The sequence below is a fragment of the Dermacentor albipictus genome, chromosome 1 (genome assembly GCF_038994185.2).
Source record: "Dermacentor albipictus isolate Rhodes 1998 colony chromosome 1, USDA_Dalb.pri_finalv2, whole genome shotgun sequence".
Taxonomy (NCBI): Eukaryota; Metazoa; Arthropoda; class Arachnida; order Ixodida; family Ixodidae; genus Dermacentor; species Dermacentor albipictus.
In genome coordinates, this window is record NC_091821.1 from 475302498 (window position 1) to 475326299 (window position 23802).

At 46.0% G+C, this 23802-nt stretch overlaps 1 protein-coding gene across 2 annotated transcripts in view; it reads left to right on the plus strand.

Annotated features, from left to right (window-relative positions):
- The window catches only part of LOC139059462 (calcitonin gene-related peptide type 1 receptor-like), a 148863-nt gene extending 132041 nt beyond the window's left edge, over positions 1-16822 (plus strand). For both annotated transcript variants that reach the window (XM_070537899.1, XM_070537893.1), the window contains exons 11-19: positions 9-162; positions 616-682; positions 1179-1245; positions 2021-2106; positions 3773-3905; positions 4478-4519; positions 11357-11446; positions 12730-12793; positions 16278-16822. In XM_070537899.1, coding sequence (XP_070394000.1) covers positions 9-162; positions 616-682; positions 1179-1245; positions 2021-2106; positions 3773-3905; positions 4478-4519; positions 11357-11446; positions 12730-12793; positions 16278-16300 — 726 coding nt within the window. In that variant the 3' untranslated portion in view covers positions 16301-16822. The remainder of the gene's footprint in view (positions 1-8; positions 163-615; positions 683-1178; positions 1246-2020; positions 2107-3772; positions 3906-4477; positions 4520-11356; positions 11447-12729; positions 12794-16277) is intronic.
- Positions 16823-23802: the final 6980 nt, after the last annotated feature.

Genomic DNA, 23802 nt, shown 5'->3' on the forward strand with positions numbered 1-23802 from the left:
TGTTGCAGAAATGGTGCCAAGTTCTGCACGTCGTGACGCAGTACTTTCTGCTGTGCAACTACCTTTGGATGTTCTGCGAGGGCCTGTATTTGCACACTCTGCTAGTTCTTGCATTTATCGCCGAGGACAACATCATCAAGTGGTTCTTGCTGATTGGATGGGGTACGCCCAGTGTTCTAAACATTCTTCGTCTTTACTTTCGTACCGTAAAAAGTTTTGATTGTTGTAAGAGCAGTATAGCGTGCATGTGTATTCAGTCCAGGCTAAAAGACATGGGGTGTAGGAGACTAACTGAGCTGAGTAAGCGTGATTGCACGTCTGTGTGTCTGTGTGTGTACACGTGCGTGCTTTAGCACCTGTGCGCTTGAGAGAGAGATTACGTGAGTGAGTGAGCGAGTGTGTGTGTGTGTGTGTGTGTGTGTGTGTGTGTGTGTGTGTGTGTGTGTGAGGGAGAGGGAGGGAGGGAGTGTGGGCAATCATGCGTGAATGAATGAGCGAACCAGTTATAGTGAGCTACAGAGCAAAATGCACAGCGAGTGAATAAATGGTTATTATACCAAGAATTTCTACATTCTGGCTAATGGCATTTCCCAACAAAATTTATTGCACGTGCAGGTTTTCCTTTGATTCCAGCCATTGGTTATGGAGTAACCCGTGGCCTTGACAATGAAGCATCAAGGATGTGAGTACTTGTTTCTCATTCTGCCTGTTTAGCTTCGATCGTGGCGGTTAAACATAAATGCAGTACAACCTGAGGCTACTTGTTCCTCAGCATTCAGTGGCTTTCAGGTGAATGGTAATTCACTTCTAAAGAAAGCAGCGCTGCTAAGGAAACGGCTGTCTTGGATGCAAAAACTTTACTTCCACATCTTCACACGTCAGATCTTCAAGCGAAACATCTCGCCTTCCACAATTGTCCCGAAATGTAATAGTGAGAGCATATCACTTCATTTGAAAACTTCCGAAAGCCGAAAGGGGCAAGGTTCTGGTGACACTTGTTTCCACTTTTTGCGATGTGTAAATCTTGCGATTTTGGTTGTGAAGCTTCTAAAAATGTGATTCATTCACTCCGTCCATCAACTGTAGTGTCAATGTGTTTACAACAGAAAGTACAATATTTGCCGCTGTATTTTTCGCTGCGATGTTTCTCACTAAAGCTTTCTGTTACCTGTTTGCAGGTGCTGGGTCGAACACGACGTCTGGTACACGTACATACTCAGCGTTCCCGTTTGCATCTCAATTCTGGTAAGTTGTTTGCTATTCACACCTTTATGGCACGGCTCCGTTGAAGTGTGGGCCAGTAAAACTGATTAAAAATGAATTTACACATGCTACAGTCTAATCATATCCACATTCTACAATAATACGGTGAGATACGTATGCTGTACAGTACATTTAACCTATCACGGCAGGGACATCGCGCGTTGCCTTCGTTGACGATGTCGTGCACATTTTATACTGTGAGATTACCGCATTGTTATGCCATCCAAGATTTCTTCTATGTGGGTGTTGTTTCATGCTGACAACGCCATGCATGCGTTTTCACCATGATGACAACACTCGTGTTGTACAGGGTGAACGTGACGTTGTAACTTGACGTCCGCTCCACTCAGAAAATGCGTCTGAAATGTGTTTGACGTGGCTTTTGCTTCAATACAGCAGTAAAATTGAGCTAATGCACCTCATGCAGGTGGAATTCAAGTGGCAGTGGGCATTGGCCCACTGCCAGTGTAGGTCTTAAATTTTTTGCTTTAGTATATCGCAAAATGAAAATACGTTTAAAGCGGCGCTCAAATTTCGCATTAGCGAGTATGGTAATTGTCGGACATTTTTCACCATATCAAAATATTCATCCATTTTTAAAACTATAGGCCTGTTCCGCAGGTGAACATCACAGATCAGGGTTTTGATTAAGTTGGAAGAAACTGTGAAGTAGAGTCAAGTTTTCAATGCCTTACTTTTTCTCGGTACGTTGTCATGCTATAACTTAAGTTGTTGTTCTCTATTTTCGTTTACGCAGTTGAGCTTCGCATTTCTCGTGAACATAGTGAGAGTCCTGGTCACGAAACTTCGAGCTGTGAACTCTCCTGACAATGAGAGCACAAGGTAAGCTTCCGCCTGGTGGACCAAATCGGGAAATCGTCGAGCGAAACCTGTGTTTTGTAGCACTTGCAGTGAAGGCGAAGTGATCCATCACGTACTATGCATCTCGGCAGTGGCGTAGCTAGGTCCTCTGGCACCCGGGGCCCATAGGTCTTCTGTCACCCCCTCCCCCCCCGGGTGTAGTCGAGGAAAGCGAGGATATCAACAAGTTCCGGGTGCCTTCAGACGTATATGACACCCCCCCTCCCCCCCGCTGGCCCCTTGCACCCGGGGCCCACGGCCCCCCGGCCACCCCTGTTGCTACGCCACTGCATCTCGGCAACCACAGCGCGGTCACCGGGTTGTTGCTAAGCGTTGCGCAGTGCACGTTCAAGCTGAGCGTGTTCCAAACAAAAAGATGGGACTAGACAACATAATATTGCAGACGTACCCTTTGAAGCACTACATCCCTTTAGACTGCTAGGTTACCCATAATGCCTCTGGATATAAATATCTCATCTAGAGTTTCTTTGGAGAAAATTGCCATTTAGGAACTTTCGCGAAAAGGTTGAACCGCTTCTAATAATTGTTGGGGCAGGAACGACGACATGATAAATTTCAAAGCATGTTTCCGCTTTTGAGGCATTTCTTTCTAAGGCCCTTTCCAGCTTTCAAGCTTAATGAGTGTGTAAAGAAATACAGTGATTATTTTTCGTACAGGGGTTAACCGGTGTGCAGAAAACTGTCTAAATTGCCGGCGTCATGAACTGCGCGCACCAGTCAAAGAGGGCACGCCCAGATTGCACTCATGCCTTGCACCTCCCTTCCTCATTTTCACCACCATGGGTGAGGGGCCGTGGTGATTTGATGTCAAAACACCTACGAGATGTTATTCATGCTCTTCCGAACAATAACGAATGGATGAGGAATAGGCGGAAAAGAGCCAGAAAATAAACAGCATATCGTAAAAACCCGCCACCTTTATCTCGTAGCTATAGGCCAACAGATAATGCAAAAATTTTGCGTTGGTGTAGCCGTCGATATTTACTTTCTTTGTCTTCCTTAGATCAGCATACAAGCACTCCGGGTAAGGCTGGTCTGCCTGGTATCTGATACCACTAATGCACTATTCTACCTCAATATTTACCTTTGATTCGCTGAAAGTTGCAGTGATACGATCGCGAATGCTAATGTTACAAGAGTAAGACATGCTAGCGTTGTGTTTCTGTATCAAATGAAATCTCAAGTAAACGAAAATAGTTTCAATGGCTTATCATCACATGCACACCATAACTAAAAAAAAGATAGCAGCTGTATTCGGCGATGCACAGGTGGACAGCAAGAACTGAAAGCAGTCTTCCAGTTCATCCCGCAGATGAATATCATGATTCTCATTATTATATTTATTATTTATTGGGTCTCGCAAGTTGCACAGACTGAGATTATTGCTTTTAGCTCTTAACATTGTATGACTGATATGTCGCATGAAAAAATGGATGCATGTGGTGGAGGAAACCTCAGGTAAATTAAGCTGGCTTATTGAAGGAAGCGCTCGAATTTGGTCCAAAGAGTGAATGAATTAGATATAATAAAAAAAGATCGAGTTTTTGGACTCCTAACAACGACAATCAAAGAGGATGCTACTTAGCAGTGCGCTTTCTGCTAAATTTCATTTGTCACGTTTTTGTAGGAAAGCTGTGCGGGCCACAGTAATTTTGCTGCCCCTGTTGGGATTGCATTACGTCGTGACACCCTTCAGACCAGACAAGGGTTCCATATTCCTTGCTTACGAGATTATATCAGCGCTGGTCACGTCCTTGCAGGTACGTTACTTTTGGGCTGTCTCCAAAGCTTTGCTCCAGAGTCAATCGAATGCACGTAGCTTTTGATTTAGCACAAAACGCGTATTTATAGTGGCCTTTCACTCACCTATATGCTGTTGACCTGAAAAAAAAAAGTTGCGATGTTTAAGCGCTATAGGTTAGTGAGCTATTATGTGTTTTTCAAATGCAACAGACGTCAACGTGAATCTGGAGATTAAAGGATACAGCCATTGTTTTAAGGGTACTTGTCTTTGCAGTGGTAAAGGCAAGCACTCTTACCAAACCGCTAGCTCCAGTGTCAGCAATCCCTCATCCTTACACTGTTAATAATCTTATGCCAGATGTTTGATTTGGTTGTAACCAAGTATGTCTGGCAAGTCCACGTTGAGTAGCAAAAATGCCAGCGCCGAACATCACATTGCATGATTTCTTTTCCTGTTGAATCCTTCTAAAATGAAGTACCACGTGCTTCTCGCGCATAAATAACTTCTGCAGACACGAATGTAAATCAAGCAACCCTGCCAACTAACTCGGAAGGGTTTCTGATTTGTTTTCTTCACTTTCACACTCAGGGACTCTGCGTTGCCCTTCTTTTCTGCTTCTTCAATGGAGAGGTTGGTAGAAATTCTTCATTTTTAGTAAACGAAATGAAGTGCTTTGAGTCTCTTTGTAGGCTATAGCAATAGACTAAAAGGAAGAAAAGTTTAACCATAAGTATAAAGTATTTCTGTAGCCGATGTGCACATCGTCCCAGTTCCGAAACAACTTCTCACGCGCATGCTTTAGCCCACGTTTTATGGGGAAGTTATGTATTTTGCACTGTTTTATTGCGACCCGTTCTATCAGTAACACAACAATATATTAAGATCATGAAATTAAGATATTCCTTGCAACGTTCTTTCTTCCTTCGCATAATGTCTAAGTCACAATCTTTGCCTTTCGTGGCATTTTTGTGCGCCTAAAGAAATTAGACAGACCAGTGTGGCCGTTGGTCTTCCCATTCCGGTTCAAGTAATGTAAAAATAAAATATTGCACTTTATAAAACAAGTACCTATATTCCTGCAGCAAAGTTCAGACGTTCCAAACTCAATTTAGGCCTTCCGGCAAGCATTCGCTTGAGAATACAAACCAGACCTCTTTGCGGCATCTAGGTTTAATGTGGTCCACAATGTTGTCCTTGGCTGGTCTAAATTGGGATCAACTCAAGTGAAATGCAAAAATAAAAATTATTGCCTAGTCTGGTATTCAAATAGAGATAGTTAAATGGAAGAAAACGATGCCCTACATCGACACTACAATAGTGGGAAGATAACATTCAGGCGAACAGTGGTAACGTGCCGAAAATAAGGTAGGGGGTACAAAAATATTATTAAGATATCATCGAGTGATTCTCAAGGGACGAGCCGCCGCGAAAATGACGATGAAGTTGGTCGGTCCGCTTGGCGCGAGCGAGTGTCGGCCTGGCTGCCTGGCTCCAGTGTAAACAGCCTGTAAATAGCCTCTTCTGCCTGTGTCTTTCCACACGCAACATTCTGGTGGAGGTCAGTGATCCCCGTCCTCACCATGGAACTCAGAATTGGTCGGCACACCGAGTTTGTCACCATGCCTCTCGGTGACGCGCCCACCTCTGCAACGGCTTCGGCTTGTCCCACCGTTGCAATCGTCACGGTCGCCCCACATCGCGACCCAGGTGTGTTCTCTGGCCTCGAGGGACAGTATGTTGATGACTGGATCAAGCTAAATGAACACGCCAGTGCTAATACAAGGTGGGACCCATCGATTATGCTCGCCAATGTCATCTTTAATCTCGGCGGCACCCCACACGTGTGGTACCAAACGCGTGACGACGAGATAACCAGTTTGGACAGTTTCAAAAAGAAGCTACGGGAACTATTCGGCGACCGCATTGGGAGCAAGGCTACCGCGAGAAAGGCTCTTGTGTCTCGTGTTCAGTCATCTACGGAGCCGTACGTTTTCTACATCCTCGATGTCTTGGCTCTATGCCGCAAAGCTGACGATGCTATGTCCGAAGCCGATAAAGTGTCACATGTTCTAAAAGGCATCGCCGACGACGCTTTCAATTTGCTTGTCTTAGGCAACGTCTCGACTATCGACGCCATCATCATAGAATGCCGTCGCCTTGAACAAGCTAAGAGCCGCCGTATCACACACCACATCACGCGGCTACCCAACGCTGCTGCTACGTCGACATGTGATGGTCGACCACGTCAGACCACCACCTGTGACGACGTCACCCGTATTGTTCGCCGCGAACTCGAGGCCACCTGTTCGCCAGCTTTCCCCACGCCTCCTCCCGGTCCGACAGCAACCACCATTGCGATGATCCAGGCCGTCGTCCGACAGGAATTCGAGAACATGGGTCTGAACTCCGTGTGTTCCCCGTCTCAACCCAGCGTTCCCCAGTTCTCTAGCGGCCATCCTCGTCCTCGGCAGTCCTTTTCCGCCACATCTCGCCGAAACCCGTCCGATTGGCGTACCCCTGATGACCGGCCGACCTGCTTCCACTGCTGTCGCATCGGCCACGTCGCTCGTCACTGCCGTAACCGATGGGCACCACCTCCTCGGACATACGCCGCCGCTTATTCCCGCACCTTTGGACCTTCAGTTCCCTATGCCACCCGCCATGAATCCAGTGCCGCTGATGCTCCTGCTCCTAACCTTCGGTACAGCCGCTCGCCCTCACCTCGACGCCATCAGTCTCGTTCGCTCCAACCCCGTCGCTTCTCTTCGCTGCCTATCGCCTCCCGGATCCAGCCGGAAAACTAGGCACTGCAGCTTCTGACGGTGAGGCTGCGTTGTCTACCCTGCCCTCAAATCCTCTGCTCATGTTACCCACGAACCGAAACCTTCTTGACGTTGACGTTGACGGTTATCCTGTCAAGGCACTCATTGATACAGGAGCACATCTTTCAAATATGAGTGCTGCCTTTCGACAACGACTGAACAAGCTCCTCACCCCAGGGTCGGCACGCGTCGTCCGCGTTCCGGATGGCGTTACTGTGCCTATCATAGGTACGTGTACGGCTCGCGTCAACATCGCCGGCCGCCACACTCCTGTCCTCTTCACCGTAATTGCTCATTGCCCCCACGACCTCATTCTCGGCCTCGATTTTTCTCTACGCACATTCTGCTCTTATTGACTGCTCTTCCAGTACCCTTCGCCTTGAGTTGCCGATGCTCGCAGAACCGTCTGACACACCCCACTGCCGCTTATGTCCCACCGGCTTTCTTCGCCTGCAGCCAAAGTCAATAGCCTACATTGAACTGTTGTCTTTTCCACCATGAAACTTATTGTGCGCAACAAACAGGGACGAAGAATAGAAGAAACACAAGGACGAGCGCCTTCTAACAACTGGTTTTATTTTTGAAGAACCACATGCTTATATACCCACAGATCTGCGCGAACTAGGCCGACTCGCAGTCTTGCTTTTCCACCAGTTCCTGATGGCGAGTACCTCGTCACTCCTCTGCCCGACATTTCAATAAGGTATGACGGTACAGTGCCTCACAGTATACTTCATATTACTGGGAACCGCACTCGCATGCCTGTGTGTAACTTTGGATTGGCAAAGCAAATTCTACCGCAAGGTATTTCCCTTACCACCGTTGATTGTCTCGGCGACCCCAAGAAGTGGCAGCGTTATCGACCGATGGTTCTCGCAATCTTAGCAGGCCCCTCGCGCCAGCCTCGGGTGCCGATCCCAGTATAAAGAAAATGGTTGCGACGGACCTGTCCTCGGCGCAGGCTGAAGAGCTTTGCCAATTATTATCGTCCTACCGAGATATTTTTACATTGACGATCGCCCTTTAGGCCAGACTGCTCGCAGTCAAGCATCGGATTCTTACTGGCGATGTTGCCTGTTGCCTATTCACCGACGACCATATCGAGTTTCTGCGTCGGAACGCCAAGTAATTCAAAACGAAGTAAAAAAAAATGCTGGATAAAAACATCATTGAACCTTCTTCAGGTCCCTGGGCGCCACCTGTGGTGTTGGTTAGAAGAAGGACGGCACGTGGCGCTTCTGCGTAGACTACCGCCATCTGAACAACATTACAAAGAAGGACGTCTACCCGCTGCCACGTATAGACGACGCCCTTGACTACCTGCACAGTCCCAGCTATTTCTCGTCTATTGATCTTCGTTCGGGATATTGGTAGATTGCTGTTGACGATATGGACAGAGAAAAAACCGCGTTCATCACACCTGATGACCTATACCAATTTAATGTAATGCCGTTTGGAATATGCAATGCCCCTGTCACCTTTGAGCGTATGATGGACTCCTTGGTCCGTGATTTCAAATGGTCCACATGTCTCTGCTACCTCGACGACGTCATCGTCTTCTCGCCCACGTTCGACACTCACCTTGAGCGTCTAACAGCTATACTTGATGTGTTACGAAAGGCGAAGCTGCAACTTAGCTCGTCGAAATGTCGTTTCGGCCACCGCTAAATTACTGTTCTGAGCCACCTCGTTGATGCTTCCGGAGTACAGCTTGAACCTGACAAAACTCGCGCTGTCCGAGACTTTCCGGTTTCGAAGACAGCCGCAGACGTTCGAAGTTTTGTCGGGCTATGCTCGTACTTTCGTCGTTTTGTTCAAGATTTTGCGGCAATCGCTAGACCCCTCACTAATCTTTTGAAGAAAGGCGTGCAATTCTCGTGGGGTACTGCAGAAGCCGCCGCCTTCTCTCGGCTCGTCACTCTTCTCTGCTCACCACCCATTCTCGCCCATTTCGACCCTGATGCCCCTACAGAATTGCGTACAGATGCCAGCGGTCATGGCGTAGGTGCCGTCTTAGCCCAGCCTCAGCGTGGCCAGCATCGCGTTATTGCTTATGCAAGCCGCCTCTTCACACCATCGGAGCGCAACTATTCTATTACGGAACGAGAATGCCTTGCTGTAGTCTGGGTGGTTGCGAAGTTCCGTCCTTGCCTCTGCGGTCGCCCTTTTTCCGTAGTCACTGACCATCATGCTCTCTGCTGGCTCTCATCCCTAAAAGATTCTACACGCCGGCTTGGTCGATGGGCTTTAAGACCACAAGAATTTTTGTATTCTGTGGTCTACAAGTTTGGCCGCCTGCACCAAGACGCTGACAGCCTGTCGCGTTACCCTGTTGACGACCCTGACTCCTCCAATATTAGCAGTGCTGCTTATGTATTCTCTGTGTTGCAGCTGCTTCATTTCGCCGACGAGCAACGTCGTGACGCTAACATCAGAGGACTCATCGACCGTTTTGAACACTCTCCGGCCGACGCCACTCTACGCCTCTTCGTCCTCCGCGACGGTACTCTGTACCGTCGTAATCTTCATCCGGACGGCTCTGAGTTCCTACTTGTCATACCTAAACACCTCCGTTCAACCGTTCTAGAAGAGCTCCACGACGCACCAACGGCAGGACATCTCGGCGTATCTCGAACCTATGACCGTGTACGTCGCCGGTTTTTCTGGCCGGGCCTTGCCTTTTCCGTACGACGTTACGTCGCCGCTTGTTAGCTTTGCCAACGACGCAAGAAGCCTTCCCAGCCCACCCCTGGTTACCTACAGCCGCTCGACATCCCTGCCGAGCCCTTCCATCGTGTAGACTTAGACCTTCTCGGCCCATTTCCGGAATCTACATCAGGAAACAAGTGGGTTGCAGTCGCGGCTGACTACGCGACCCGCTACGCCGTAACCCGTGCTCTTCCGACCAGTTGCGCAACTGACGTTGCGGACTTCCTTCTACATGATATCATTTTGATGCATGGTGCTCCGCGTCAATTGCTAACAGACCGTGGCCGTACGTTTTTTGCCAAAGTCATTGACGACATCATGCGGGCCTGCTCCATTCAGCATAAATTTGGTACCTCCTACCACCCTTAAACGAACGGCCTCACTGAGCGTTTGAACCGCACCCTTACAGACATGCTATCCAAATACGTTTCAGACGACCACCGTGACTGGGACCTGCCTCTACCCTACATTACCTTTGCATACAACTCTTCCCGTCTCGAAACTGCCGGCTTTTCCCCGTTTTACCTCTTGTATGGCCCTGAACCAACGCTACCTCTGGACACTGTGCTTCCGTCCGCCGCAGCTTCAACTGACGATTATGCCCGTGATGCAATCGCCCATGCTGACCACACTCGCCAATTTGCACGCGCTCGTCTACAAGTGACAAAGCAACGCTACGACCTCCGTCACCGTGATGTCCATTTTGTGCCTGCAAGCCTCGTGTTGCTTTGGTCACCTTCGAGTAAAGTTGGCCTATGTGAAAAACTCCTTTCTTGTGACACAGGCCCATATCGCGTGCTCCGCAAAGTGACCGATGTCATCTATGAAATCGTTCTAGCCACGCCCACTACGTCCTCTGCTGTGACAACCAGTGACATTGTCCACGCCGCCCGACTCAAGCCCTACAACTGTCCACGCGCCTTAGATATTTAACAGCACCGTGACGGTGCTTTTGCCGCCGGGAGGCGTAGTATTACGATATCATCGAGCGATGCTCAAGATGTTGAAGTAAGTCGGTGCGCTTGGCGCGAGCGAGTGTTGGCCAGGCTGCCTGGCTCCAGTGTAAATAGCCTGTAAATAGCTTTTTCTGCCTGTGGCTTCCCACACGCAACAGTATAGATATTTAGATTTATTGCCCTATTCCTGTAGGTCATGTTCATTTGATCACAAATGCTTCTATATCTATGTTTACCCGAGTTTTCCTATTAGGGTGCGAATAACACGTTTCTAGTTGCGAAACTATCTAAATGTGTTTCACGCATTATATTCCTTGTAGATGACAAGCCATTTTTCTAAACCTGACAGTCCTGTTAGATGTTCGAATTGTAGTGCGCATGGCGTCTACACGTACTTAATATATCTGGACCTATGAAAACCTAGCGCACTGTTCGCACTGTTACTACGGCGCGCCAAAATTTTGGCCGTGCTGGGCGCATCTTAATCTATGCCTTTATAGTTCCGTCAAAATAATCGATTGGTTGCTTGCATTGTGTTAGAATTGCTTCGCACCGTAATTCATAACAGTCGATCAGCAAGTCCTAGCAGCTTTAACATTGAGCTTCCTGCTTGTGAGAGCTTACACAGTGCACAACATAAAGTTGAGTTCCTAATTGATCCGAGGAGCCTATAAATTTTTCTTATTCATGAATGTATCGTATATAAATTTGGTTGTTGTTTCTGCTGTAGTAGTTTTTAGCACTAAATGTGTGACGAGTCTTTTGAACGTGCTAATAAGGAAGGCGAAACGGCGATACACATTATAAGTACGTTGTGTATGTGTACGTTTATTTTTAATCGCTGAAGCATCTTGCGTTCTGATGAGCTCTAGCAGAGGTGATAGTAGGATGGCAATACAATATCATGAGCAATCACATTATTATTTCACTGCGAAATTTTCGTGATTCTTACACACCTTACTTTCGCTTATCGCTAACAGGTTCTGGGCGTCCTTCGCAAGACCCTGTCACAGTCACCTTGGTTTTCGTACGAGGGCCGACGGATGTCTTATGCAAATACGAGTATAAGCGTAAGTCGGATAACGGAGTTCTATTAAATGTGTGGTATGAGACGGCTGATTTCAGGTTTCAACTGAAGATTGACTTTGCCATTGTCCAGTCTGTGTCCGTTTCGTATTGTGTTGTTTTCGCTGAAAAAATACCGCATGACCGTTATGCATGACGTCCTGCACTGTTCTTGAATACTGAATCGCATCGTTCATGTGGCAGCATGTTGAGCAGCGTGGGCAATCATTGAATGAACTGTTGCGTGTGTATTCTATAGTGCATTGGTATTACAGAGTTTTGTTCCCTTATTATTATTATTTTATGATTGGGGGTGAGTACATGTGTTTAGGTTTGTTTTAGAGCTTGTAGTTCTTTAAGGATGGATGACATCTATGTGGGCATTTATTGTTCAATTACTTTTGCTGTTTCTGATTCATCTCGTCTTAAATCCTACATTACTAGTATACCAGAGTAGTTCAAATACCAGCCAATTGTAGTAAAATGTGCGGCACATTTTGCTGTGTAGCCTAAGTGTCAAAGACAAATGTTCATTGAGCGAGTGCCATAATTTGATAATCAACTTCTGTTCGATTATTTTATCCAGTAACGAAGATTGATGTTGTCTTTGATAAATTAGCTCGTCATTTATGCAACTAATACTGCTCTTCTTTATGTTAAACGGTAAGACGTAACCTTTACCAAAATCCACATCATGCTCAACAGCTTAGCAGCGAATACCCGCCATGGTTGCTCAGTGGCTATGGTGTTGGGCTGCTGAGCACGAGGTCGCGGGATCGAATCCCGGCCACGGCGGCCGCATTTCGATGGGGGCGAAATGCGAAAACACCCGTGTGCTTAGATTTAGGTGCACGTTAAAGAACCCCAGGTGGTCAAAATTTCCGGAGTCCTCCACTACGGCGTGCCTCATAATCAGAAAGTGGTTTTGGCACGTAAAACCCCAAATATTATTATTAGCAGCAAAAAGTTGTTTCAAATAATTTTAGTTACGTTGCTCTTTGAACGCCTGCTCGTAAATAGTAAAATCTCCCGACAGCACATCTCAGATACGACAAAGTGATTTCATTGTGTTATAGGTACTACAAGAGAGTTTATACATATAATATAGACACGACGGTTTCTTACGCAAAGGTCTCATCGGGACAAGCTAGAAATATTATGCAATCGATTTTTTTTTTTGCTACTGCTGCTCAGCATTTACTTAAGTTCACGAAAGTTGCTACGTTCTACCCTTGCTGTTACATATATTACTAAAAACTTATTTTAATTTTTGTGCTTCTTCTTACAGCGGCGCTATCACAGCTTGCGCTCCAAACTTTCCCCGCCATCAGCACCAAGTCCTCCGCATTCATGTGAGGCGAATCTATTTTGCAACGCGTCGACTGGACGCAGTCATTTTAGATCATAGTAAACAGCACAGCGTTATAGGTAGTACTTTGTATGTTAAGTTTTTTTTTTTTTGAAGTGGATTGGCAATATGACGTAGTTTATTAGTTGACATTTGCGCAGTTGTTATTTGACGTTCTTTCTTACAGTGCAATAGCCTATGCAAGATACTAAAATGAAGGTTTACTTGCATATTTTTTATTGTTGCAATACGAGCTTCAATATTTTCTATTTAAAACAGACTGGCAGCATCACTGACACGTTACTGCGTAGGGTAAGTGCTTCTGACTTGAGTAACTGACTTGAGTTACATATGAGCACTTGTAAATTATTGTCTTTTATATATTTAAAGACACGTATTCGCTTGAACATTATGCTTCTTAGATTTATATTATTCTGATACTTGGGGCTATACTGCACGCCCAGAATTTATGACAAATTTCTCGCAGGGTAATCTATAAATAACTATCTGCTGCAGAGAGCATCATCTTCAGACTTCACGCGTATGATCCAGGTATGATGATAATCCGAAAGGCACAGGACTTGTTGAGCTCTCATTTCAAGCGCTGAATGCAACGATTTTTTTCTGGCCACTTCTGAATCCCCAGTGTCATATGTTTTTCATTATTTTAGAGCTACACACTTCTTTTATTCTGTGTAACCTACCGAAGGATAAGAATTTAGCGTTTGTGAACCTGCCCATGTTTTTACCTCTACTGTGTGATCCTTGCACGTTCTATTGTTCTCCTTTCTGATAGCAGTCCGCAATGTGCATGTTGGTCTAAATATTTATACGTCATGTATTGTAATGCACGCATGTTGCCTCGTGTTGGCGTAAGTGTCCTGCAAGCAATTATCGGCAGACGAGTCTTCCAGCAAAGGAAAATGAAAGGCTTGGCCGCCAGTTTTGCCAGGAAATGTGAAAGAAATGCATACCTGCATGGCGTTACGTGTTCACATTGCATGATAGCCCCCTGTTTATCATTTGCTTCGGCAAGCAATTCCGGATAGAAGGACAATCATTCTACACTGCTTGGCAACCTTTATAATTATCGCCCTCGCACTGTGTTTGCCTGACCCCAGCAGCCCGCTTTTCGTTTTCGCCAGCAACAACTATTTATAGTCTTTGTAGAAACGACAAAAAATGAAAGTGTCCAACTCAAGAAATAGGATAGAATGCACGGAACTGTCATAACTGATCGAGAAGGCGAAAATGAGGGATATTCCAAATTATAACGTGAGAAAGACTGAAGAAGCCGTAAAAAATGTACGCTGCCTGAAATCGGTGAGAAAGAAACTTGGCATAGGACAAACCAAGATGTATACACTGATAGATAAGCAGGGTAATACCGTCAGCAATCTCGAACATCTAGTAAAAGCAGTGGAAGAATTCTATACTGACCTGTACAGTACCCAGAGGAGTCAGGATACCTCAATTAAAAACAGTAATGAACAGGATACAGGAACTCCTCCTATATCTAGCGATAAGGTTAGAAGGGCCTTGCAAGACATGAAACGAGGAAGAGCGGCAGGGGAAGATGGAATAACAGTGGATTTAATCAAAGATGGAGGAGACATAACGCTTGAAAAACTCGCGGCTCTGCATACAAAGTGTCTATCGACTGCAAGGGTCGCAGAAAACTGGAAGAATGCAAGCATTATACTAATACACAAAAAAGGAGACGTTAAAGAATTGAAAAACTTTAGGCCCACTAGCTTACTCCCAGTATTACATATAACATTGGCTAAAAAAATCTCCAATAGAATGAGGGCAACACTGGACTTTAGTCAACCAAGGAAATTGGCTGGCTTCTGGAAAGGATGCTCTACAGTGGATCACGTCCATGTTATCAAACAGATTATCGAGAAATACGCATTGTACTCGGATTACGAAAATGCATTTACGAAAATGCATTTGATTCAGTAGAGATACCAGCAATCATAGTGGCATTACGCAATAAAGGAGTACAGTACGCTTACGTAAATGCGTTGGAAAATATCTACAGAGGTTCTACAGCTACCTTAATTCTGCACAAAAAAAGCAGGAAGATACCTATAAAGTAAGGGGTCAGACAGGAAGACACATCTCTCTAATCCTATTTACTGCGTGATTAGAAGGAATATTCAAGCTATCAAACTGGGAAGGCTTAGTAGCAAAGATTGACGGTGAATATCTCAGCAACCTTAGGTTTGCCGATGGCATTGTTCTATTCAGAAACAATGCAGACGAGTTACAGCAAATGATTGAGGACCTTAATAGAGAGAGTGCAAGAGTGGGGTTGAAGATTATTATGAAGAAGACAAAGGTAATGATAACTAGCCGGGAAAAGGAACAAGTGTTCAGGATTGCCAGTCAGTCTCTAGAGTCTGTGAAGGAGTACGTTTACCTAGGTCAGTTAATCACAGGGAACCCTGATCGAAGGAAGAGGGTTGGATCGCATACGGCAGACATTGCCAGCTCCTGACTGGAAGCTTACCATTATCATCGAAAAGGAAGGTGTACAATCAATGCATTTTTCCAGTGCTGACATATGGGCCAGAGACTTGGAGACTGACAAAGAAGCTTGAGAACAAGTTAAGGACCGCGGAAAGAGCGATGGAACGAAGATTTGTAGGCATAACGTTAAGAGACAGAAAAAGAACGGTTTGGATCAGAGGGCAAACGGGTATAGACGATACTTTAATTGACGTCAAGAGGAAAAAATGGAGGTGGGCAGGTCATGTAACGCGCGGGTTAGATAACCGTTGGACCATTAGGTTTGCACAGTAGGTACCAAGAGAAGGAAAATGCAATCGAGGACGACAGGAGACTAGGTGGAGCACTGAAATTAGGAAATTTGCAGGCGCTAGTTCGAATCGGTTCGTGCAGGACAGGGGTAATTGGAGATCGTAGGGAGAGGCCTTTGATGATAATGATGATGTAAAGAACGGACAGGATTTTAGCTGACCATTGCATATTTGGAATACAGAAATAATATCGCTATTTTCTTCCCGCAATGCGACTGCATCATTAGTCAGTGAGCCCTTTCATACTCGCGTCTGTCTAAATTTTTATGCTTACCGCATATGCTGTGTAATTGTGTTATAGCCTAGAGTCTGCTAACATTGGTTCAGTGTCGTTCAGAACTTACAGCTTTTTGAGGAAGCCTGACACTTCAGGAAGTGCAGACGCGTATTAACTATTTTATAGTTGAGTGGACTAGGCAGTAGAGCAGGGCAACGAGAGACAATGGCGTGGCCACCAGAATTTATAAGTATGGGCGCATGCAAGCCTCCACAGCGCCGGTACACTACCTCTCGCCACTTAATTTGGCCATGCAGTGTTAACCTGGGTAGCTGTCCTAAAGATGACACCTATGGATGCTGCGCATATTATGACCTATAATTTTCACTGATGTTTTTTTGTGTGCGTTGAGCAAAACTGTTACCAGTAAGTTTTTTCCTTTGCAGTTTATGCCAAGGCACTCACCTGATGGCAGAAGTCCATCTGTTTCGCCCAACCATCAGCAGACCATGCTGTAAGACGCGGAGTGCAGAAGACGGCGTCATCAAGGTTTCTGTGCTCCTTGAGTGTGTTTGGTCGAACTGCATCGCAGTGCAATGCACGCAGTAGTGCAAGCCTGGTGACACATGAAATCCTCCTCGGGAATTCTCGGTTCTTAGAAACAAAGACCGCTGTTGTCACGGTGGACGTGACGATCAACACCACCGACCCTTGGTCATCGCTGGTGTACAATATTCGTTACTTGAACGTGGTGTTCTTCCCCGCGAATGAATATACGTACTTTTCTCTGCACTTGTATTGAATTAAAATACCCCAGAAGCATTCCAATATTTTCTCAAAACTAGCTTTGAGCACACGTCATTATTGTGCGGCAGGAACTTTCGGGCTTTGAGGTTCAGCACGAACAGAGCGAGCTGGCCTTACCGCGTTAGCAGCTCAGTGTGGCTTAAATAAACATGGTTTGTGGGTGAATATTACCAATTTTCCTGAAGGTCGGTACAATAAAATGCCATTAAAAAGACTTACTGAACTTTTGTGTACTTTACTCTATCGTTGCAGGCAATGTGTTTTGTAAATATCTGCGATGAAATCATATAGGTATGGCTCTCGTCAATAAGGTCGTCCTTCTTTTATAATGAAACATACCTTGGTGAAAGGCGATAATCGTAATACTGAACCTTATTGAGCAGAGACGAGGCTGCACGTTATTTGATTCGTGGTGTATTGTCCGCGCGGAGCAGGTTGAAGTCGGCATTTCCTTCATGCCAGGCAGAAAGTGCTTCCTGCTCGACAGGGTAGAATTTTTCTGATTTCGAAAACGTAGCTTAGCTTAAACCTTCTCAATAGATACGTTGGCTCCTCCGCGTACTGGCTTGGAGCAATTAAGGATGTCTTATAGCTGCAATAATATCGTTTGTGGCAACCTGATGATTAAATTTCTTAAACGTGTTGTCTTGGATGGAACTTCCGTCATAAATGCGTGTACAGTAAAAAAAAATCAGTAGGCTGATAGGAGAGAAACATTCAAGAGATATACCCACACTGCGTTGGACGGGCAACGCCAGACATTCTCGCGTTCTTCGAGGCTGTAAGTTATTTTCCTATTCGAAAATCCTTTCATCAATATCGCATTTACTGCATTCGGACTAATGATATGTGAAATGTGAATCGCGACAATGAACTAAATTCTTGGCGAGGACCTGATAGTGAAATATATGTGTACCATATTGCAAGCTTAAAAAACAAAACTAATATAGGAATCCCACTCGCTATGACAATCGGTTTAAGCTTAGCCTTCATTAGTGTTTGCGAAAAGCGCTGTTCTTGTTTAGCGAGTGTTTGGAAGTATAGAACACACGACAAAGTTGACTGGAATTGTTTCTTTTGACATAACCTTGTGGCGCTCAAGCCTGTGAATCCCTCGCGTGAGCACAAAGGAATGGCAGCGAAATGGCATCGCAAAAATAAAAGCGATAAACTGAAGACGAAGGAATGATGACAATGACATATCAAGTAAGGGGTGATCACAATGAAATGAAGGCGGTAAAATAACGACAACTGAAGACGACGACGGCGTGGTTGTATTCGTGCTCGCATCCGCATTCACACGCACCACCTGGTGCCCCGGGCCGCCTTGGTTTGCACTATATCCCGTGCTTCTCAGCAGTATGTCCAGTATCGGTATCTGCCAATCGGGCAAGAGAGCAGCCGGTTGCGATCCCCCGAAAGTGGAGGAAAGGAAAGGAGCTTCGCTTGCGAAACTAGATGACAATAAAAATGAGTGCCCCAATGCGAGAGCGCTTGTCCCCATCACTACCATAACATTCATGATTTTCTTATTGCGGTGAGAACTAGCCTCTAGGAATAATCATGGTGTCTACCAACCGGGAATACCGGGAGAACCGGGAATTCTCAGGGATTTTGAGTAGTCTGGAAAAAGTCAGGGAAAACTCAGGGAACTTGGGCCTCTATCAGGGAAAATTAGCGGCAATATTATTGAAAGGATCGAAAGTCGCGGTAATGCTGGCTCGAGTAGCAGACAGGAATCGTAATGAATCGTCTTTGACGCCCTGTCGTTGGCAGGAGGAGTTGCCAATGTATAGTCAACGAGCGACTTTCCGGATTCCCGATAATTTGGACGGCTTCGTGGCGCCACCTCGTACCCCATAGTGTCAACGTATCAGAACGTGTGAAATTTCCGACGCAAGAACTCTTTGCCGTCCGATTTTCCGGACGTTTTGCCGCGACCGCAGGTCCGCAACGGCATTAATCAAAGGCACCACCGCTGCCGTTTTGATTACTTCGCTGCCTCGAACCGGCACTCTCGCACGCAAATGCGCTGGCACCCGTTGCCACATCTGCGGCAACGCTAGGCCTAGCTGCTTCGACGTTCGCTATGAAGCTTCTTGCCATTTGGTGCCGAACGTTTTATTGAAAGAATTCGCTGCTGTCAGCAATGGCACGGACTCCACCTTTGTGGTCCTCGCGATTGGCTTAGAAACTTGGAAAACACGGTGTGTTGCATAATGCCGGTTCGTGAAAGGCAGCTTCGCCTCTGTACAGAAATGTTACTCGGTAAAGCTTACAGAAAAGTATTGCAGCGAAGCATAACAAGCGTGGAATACAGTATGTATATCTTAATTATGCACGCGGGCACCCGGCATTTTCTGTCACAGTACGAGCACAGGTATGTCCAATATGTGTACCGACAGGCCTTCAGAGCGTTTTCGAACGTGCCTGTGGCGGTTTGAGACCCTAAGGGCAGTAAATGACACGCATTTATTTTTTTCCAACTGGCCGATTTTTCGGACGTTTTCGCGGCCCCTAGGGAGCTCGAAAAATCGGTCGTGTACTGTGCAACTGATCAAGATGCTTCAAATGGTCCTTGGGGCGAACGAGTGGCGGAAGGCGGTCAAGAACAGAAGTGACCTACGCATTGAGGAATAAACGAGAAAGGAAGCTTGTTGCCGCCGTTTTGAAAGAGCTTGAGCTCAAAAAGTAAAGTTTTCGCTGATGCCGAGATGCAGGTGTCCCTCATCCAAACTAAAATACACTCTTTGAAGCAGTGCAACACAACACTCGGGCGTCGTGCGCGGGTTGAGAGTATGTCAGGACTGTTGAGGTTGACTCAATTGTGACAGAGTTCAGGCCTCATCCCACTGAGGTTGCTATCAGTTGATAGAAATAGCTCATATTAGAAAATATTTGCCTTTGTATGCATCTCCTTTTTATTCGTATTTGATAATGTCGGACCCTATTTGCAATTGTTTTCGAAGACACTTTATTTGCTGTGCATTTTACTAGCTCCAGCCTTCTATTCTCTTTTTGAATAACATAAACACTGCTCCTTAGTATTCAGATTGGATTAAGTTGCTTTTTTTTCATGTGCTTACCAGAGAGTGACAGCATCAGGCGATATGGTTTCAGCCCGTGTTGATATAAAACATAGTTCTGCATCACTCAGGGAAATTTGCAATGGCACTCAGGGAAAACCTGGAAAACTCAGGGAATTTGGAAATGTCAACTTGGTAGACACCGTGATAATGTTTGGCTTGTATTTTACATGTGTTTGAAGGCCTGTGTTGTGTCCGAATACAAGCAAAATGAATTGTCGGGCTTGTTGGTTCACGGTATCGAAAAACGGTGCCAGAGAAGGCGAAGGATAAGAAATGACAGAAACGGAAACGATTACAAGGCAGAATAGCAACTGAATGACAGTAGCTTGAACGCGACTAATAAATACTGGTTGTACCAGAATGAACGTAGAATACGCAGAAGTACAAAGAGAAGGAAAACATGACGAGCCTACTGCGAGTTCATAACAAATCCCGAAAAAAAGGCAGTCTGTGATGGCATAACAGATGGCATGTTACCAAAAGATTCACCTGGCTCTTTATCTATACAGCTTCTATAATTTCTCTAGTAAACCGATTTGTTAGTTAATAAGGTAGTATTTTCAAAAAAAAATGCGCAACCCGTGTTTCTACAGTGCAAAGCTAAAGGTTTAGAGAACAGTTTTGTGGCGTAAGAGTTGTGGCTGTTTTGAACCGTCGTTCAGGCATGTGCTCATTTGGCCTACATGACTTCACACCACATGACAGTGGAATTTTGTATACAGTCAAACCTCAATAGAAAGAAATCGGTGCAATGTAGCGAAGGTACCAAACAAAAAGTGCTTGGTAGTGCTGCAAAAGAGATGATCTGGATAGCCCCCACAATTTCCTACACATGTCGAATGACTTGAGCAAAGCTAGACAGCTTTTTCCCAATGCAGACAAGTGCTTCGACCAAAATAAGTCGAGGTCGATGGTGACTCCGCGAAACTTGTAGTGGGTTACCGAAGGTACAATCTTCCTATCAATCAAAACGGGGTGCCAGCCCACGGACATCCATGTAACTAGTATGTGTGTGCACCTGTACATTTTCGGATAAGTACATCTGCCGTACGCACATTTGGAAATCCTCAGGCTCGCGCATTAAGAATTTGTCTAGAACTACCATGATGTGCTTCTACTTGAGGTACTATTGCAAAGGCAGGTGCGTGCCCAGCTCGAGTTTATCAGCAACATCAGCCATTGCGAGTGGATCTGAGGCTACTGACCAGGCGCAGGAATTACCGACTGACATACCTCACAAGCATACGGCCTGGCGTGGCCTATTCAAAAGCCGTGTTCTCGCGACAAGATTTACTGCTGTCGGACTTCACATCGCATTACCTACCAAAAGTTCCACTCTGGAAGGTGACAAATCCGAAGGGTGAAACTCTCAATACACGTAACAGAAAAGAAGTCAATAATGCCGCTTGCAGGGCTCAAGCACTTCGCGTTATTCTACATTGCTTACATGTACGGATATAGCGAACATGTTTCTGCAGCTGAGGTGACCGGTGTTCGAGAAGCAGTCCACTGCATACTGCAACAAGGCCTCAAAAAATGGACAGCGTTCTGTGACTGGAAACCGGCGCTGCAACTCGTAAGCAGTTATGTGAATTCCAGAACCGCATATAGTTCTCTGGCTTATGACATCATGGATCCGCTTACTGAGGTGTCTCAATCCGGGCGTACCACCGGGCTGCAGTGGATTCCTAGCCATTGTGGAATAGATGGAAATGAACAGGCTGATGCAGAGGAAAAAAATGGCCCATACTCGCAGGAAAATAACAAAACTTAATTTTCGCGGTGTGATATCAACGCCTTGCTCCGTAACTCCATCAAAATTTCAATGGCACGACAACGCGACAACCCCAAGCATTGGCAAGAGCACCTCCATAGACTTGACGCTGGTTTGAGATTCCGGCTTCCACTTCGCTTGCGTAGAGGCCAGGAAACACTCATCCGTCAATTACGGCTTGGTGTGGTGTGCACTTGCCGATACTTTCACAAGATTGAACGGGAACGGGACCCTGACTGTTGCGTCTGTCACACTCCCGAGACAATAGCTCACGTACTTTGCGTGTGCCCCCAATATGCGGCCGCTTGAAGAACACTGAAGAAGTGTTTACTGCTTGAACCCCGCCCCTTTACGGAAGAAAATGTTTTAGGCACGTGAAGAAGAGTTCGCCATGCCGAACATATCACAAACTAACTCTTGAGCTTTTTGTGTGAGACTGGTTTAGACGGTCGTCTCTAGGACCTGTGATACGTTAAGACAGTGCGAAAAGTGTTTGCGCGATATTGTTTTGTATGGACAAGTTTACTCCTACGTGTAATGTAGCACGCATACGCGTATTCGACAACATGTATATAGTAGCTCATCGTGCCATATCATAATCACCTGCCACGTACATTGCCCTGCATCTCCCACTTACCCTTACCCCAGTGAGGAGTAGCAGGCTAGAGACGCGCTCTCCAGGTGGATCTCTCCTCCTTTCTCTTCATTAAAATGTACTTCTGCTGCTCCTCCTAAAGGATTGCGTAAAATAGTGAATTCGCTTCATTATATCGAAATGTTGTTATATTGAAAGCCGAGCTTTTGTGCTAATAAGTACAATCACTGATGTATTTTTCTTACGCGGAAGGGGCCGCAATCTTTTCCTAGTTATCGGGCAATCTAAAAAATCAAATGACACAGAAAAATATTCATTTTGTTGAATTTCAGTCTGCGACATCCTCCCAGATGACAGCTTTGAAATGATGGACTCAGAAGACATCTAAACGATAGACATAGGCGTAAACGACGTTGCAGGCATTTAATAAACAAAGAAACATTCACATAACAGTGTACGAGTTGTGTGCCCCCGTGGTGTTTCCGACGCAACAAATCGCCATTTGCAGTTGTGTCAGGCTTCCGCCGTTTCACACTTTAGTATCGACAAAGTGTTTTCCGTTTTTTTTTCTTTCTCCATCCGCGACGATCTCTACATCGGCGAGATTCTGTGTATCGATGAAGAAGCTCGACGCTTGGCCCACATGCACACGTATTCTGGTTTATCAAGACCGGTCAAAAGCACAATACGACAGGCAACATCGGAATGTCACCTATTCTTCAGAAGATCTAGTCTTGCTGTTGTGTCTAATGCCCAAACATGGCCGGTGTCAGAAACGTCTCACCAGCTATAAAAACCAGTACGTTGTTGTTTACAAGCTCAGGGAGGTAAACTATCGACCAGCAAGTCTCACCGCTACTGGACGACGCTCCGCCAAGACTGAGATGGCAGACATCACTCGTCTGAAGCCCGTCACTCCGACAACTTAACTGAGTCGCCCGGCGGGCTTCGTCTAGGATGAGAGAAATAGTACGGTAAATGTAGCCGCATGAGTGGAAGAAGGCGCGTGGGTGGAGAACACAAGGAAGATACGTTTTGCCCTGTCTGAGGCTGGCCTTGATTCCTTTTAAATAAACCTCATCGCTGTCGTAGTGACGTAATATTATATATATATAATATATAATATATATATAATATATAATATAATATTGTTACGTAAGAAGACGCAAATGAAAAGCTATATACAAGTATATTTACAACGTAATACGCCGCACTTGGCCAAGAGGCAACAGCCCGCGCTAGCCTCCAATCGTTGTCGTCGTCTTCGTACTGCTCGCCTCTTCGTCATCGGTAATACTATTCCGTAGCACTACCCCCGGCGGCAAAAGCGCCGTCCCGGAGCGACTAAAGGCCGGACTTGGAAACAGTGTAGTAGGCCTTGAGCCTACTGACGTGCACGACATCACTAGGTGCCACAGTAGATGACGAGGTTGAGCTCACAGGGGCAATTTGGTACGTCACAGGCGTCACCTGGCGCAGCACGCGGTAGGGCCCTGTGTATCGCGAAAGGAGCTTCTCTGAAAGTCCGACGTGACGGGAGGGCGACCAGAGGAGCACGAGCGCACCAGGCGAAAACTGTACGTCACGGTGGCGGGCGTTGTACTGACGCTGCTGAGTGGTTTGCGAGTCCGTCAGTCGAGCACGGGCAAGCTGGCGTGCATGGTCGGCGAGAGCGATGGCGTCGCGCGCATACTCGCTTGTTGAGA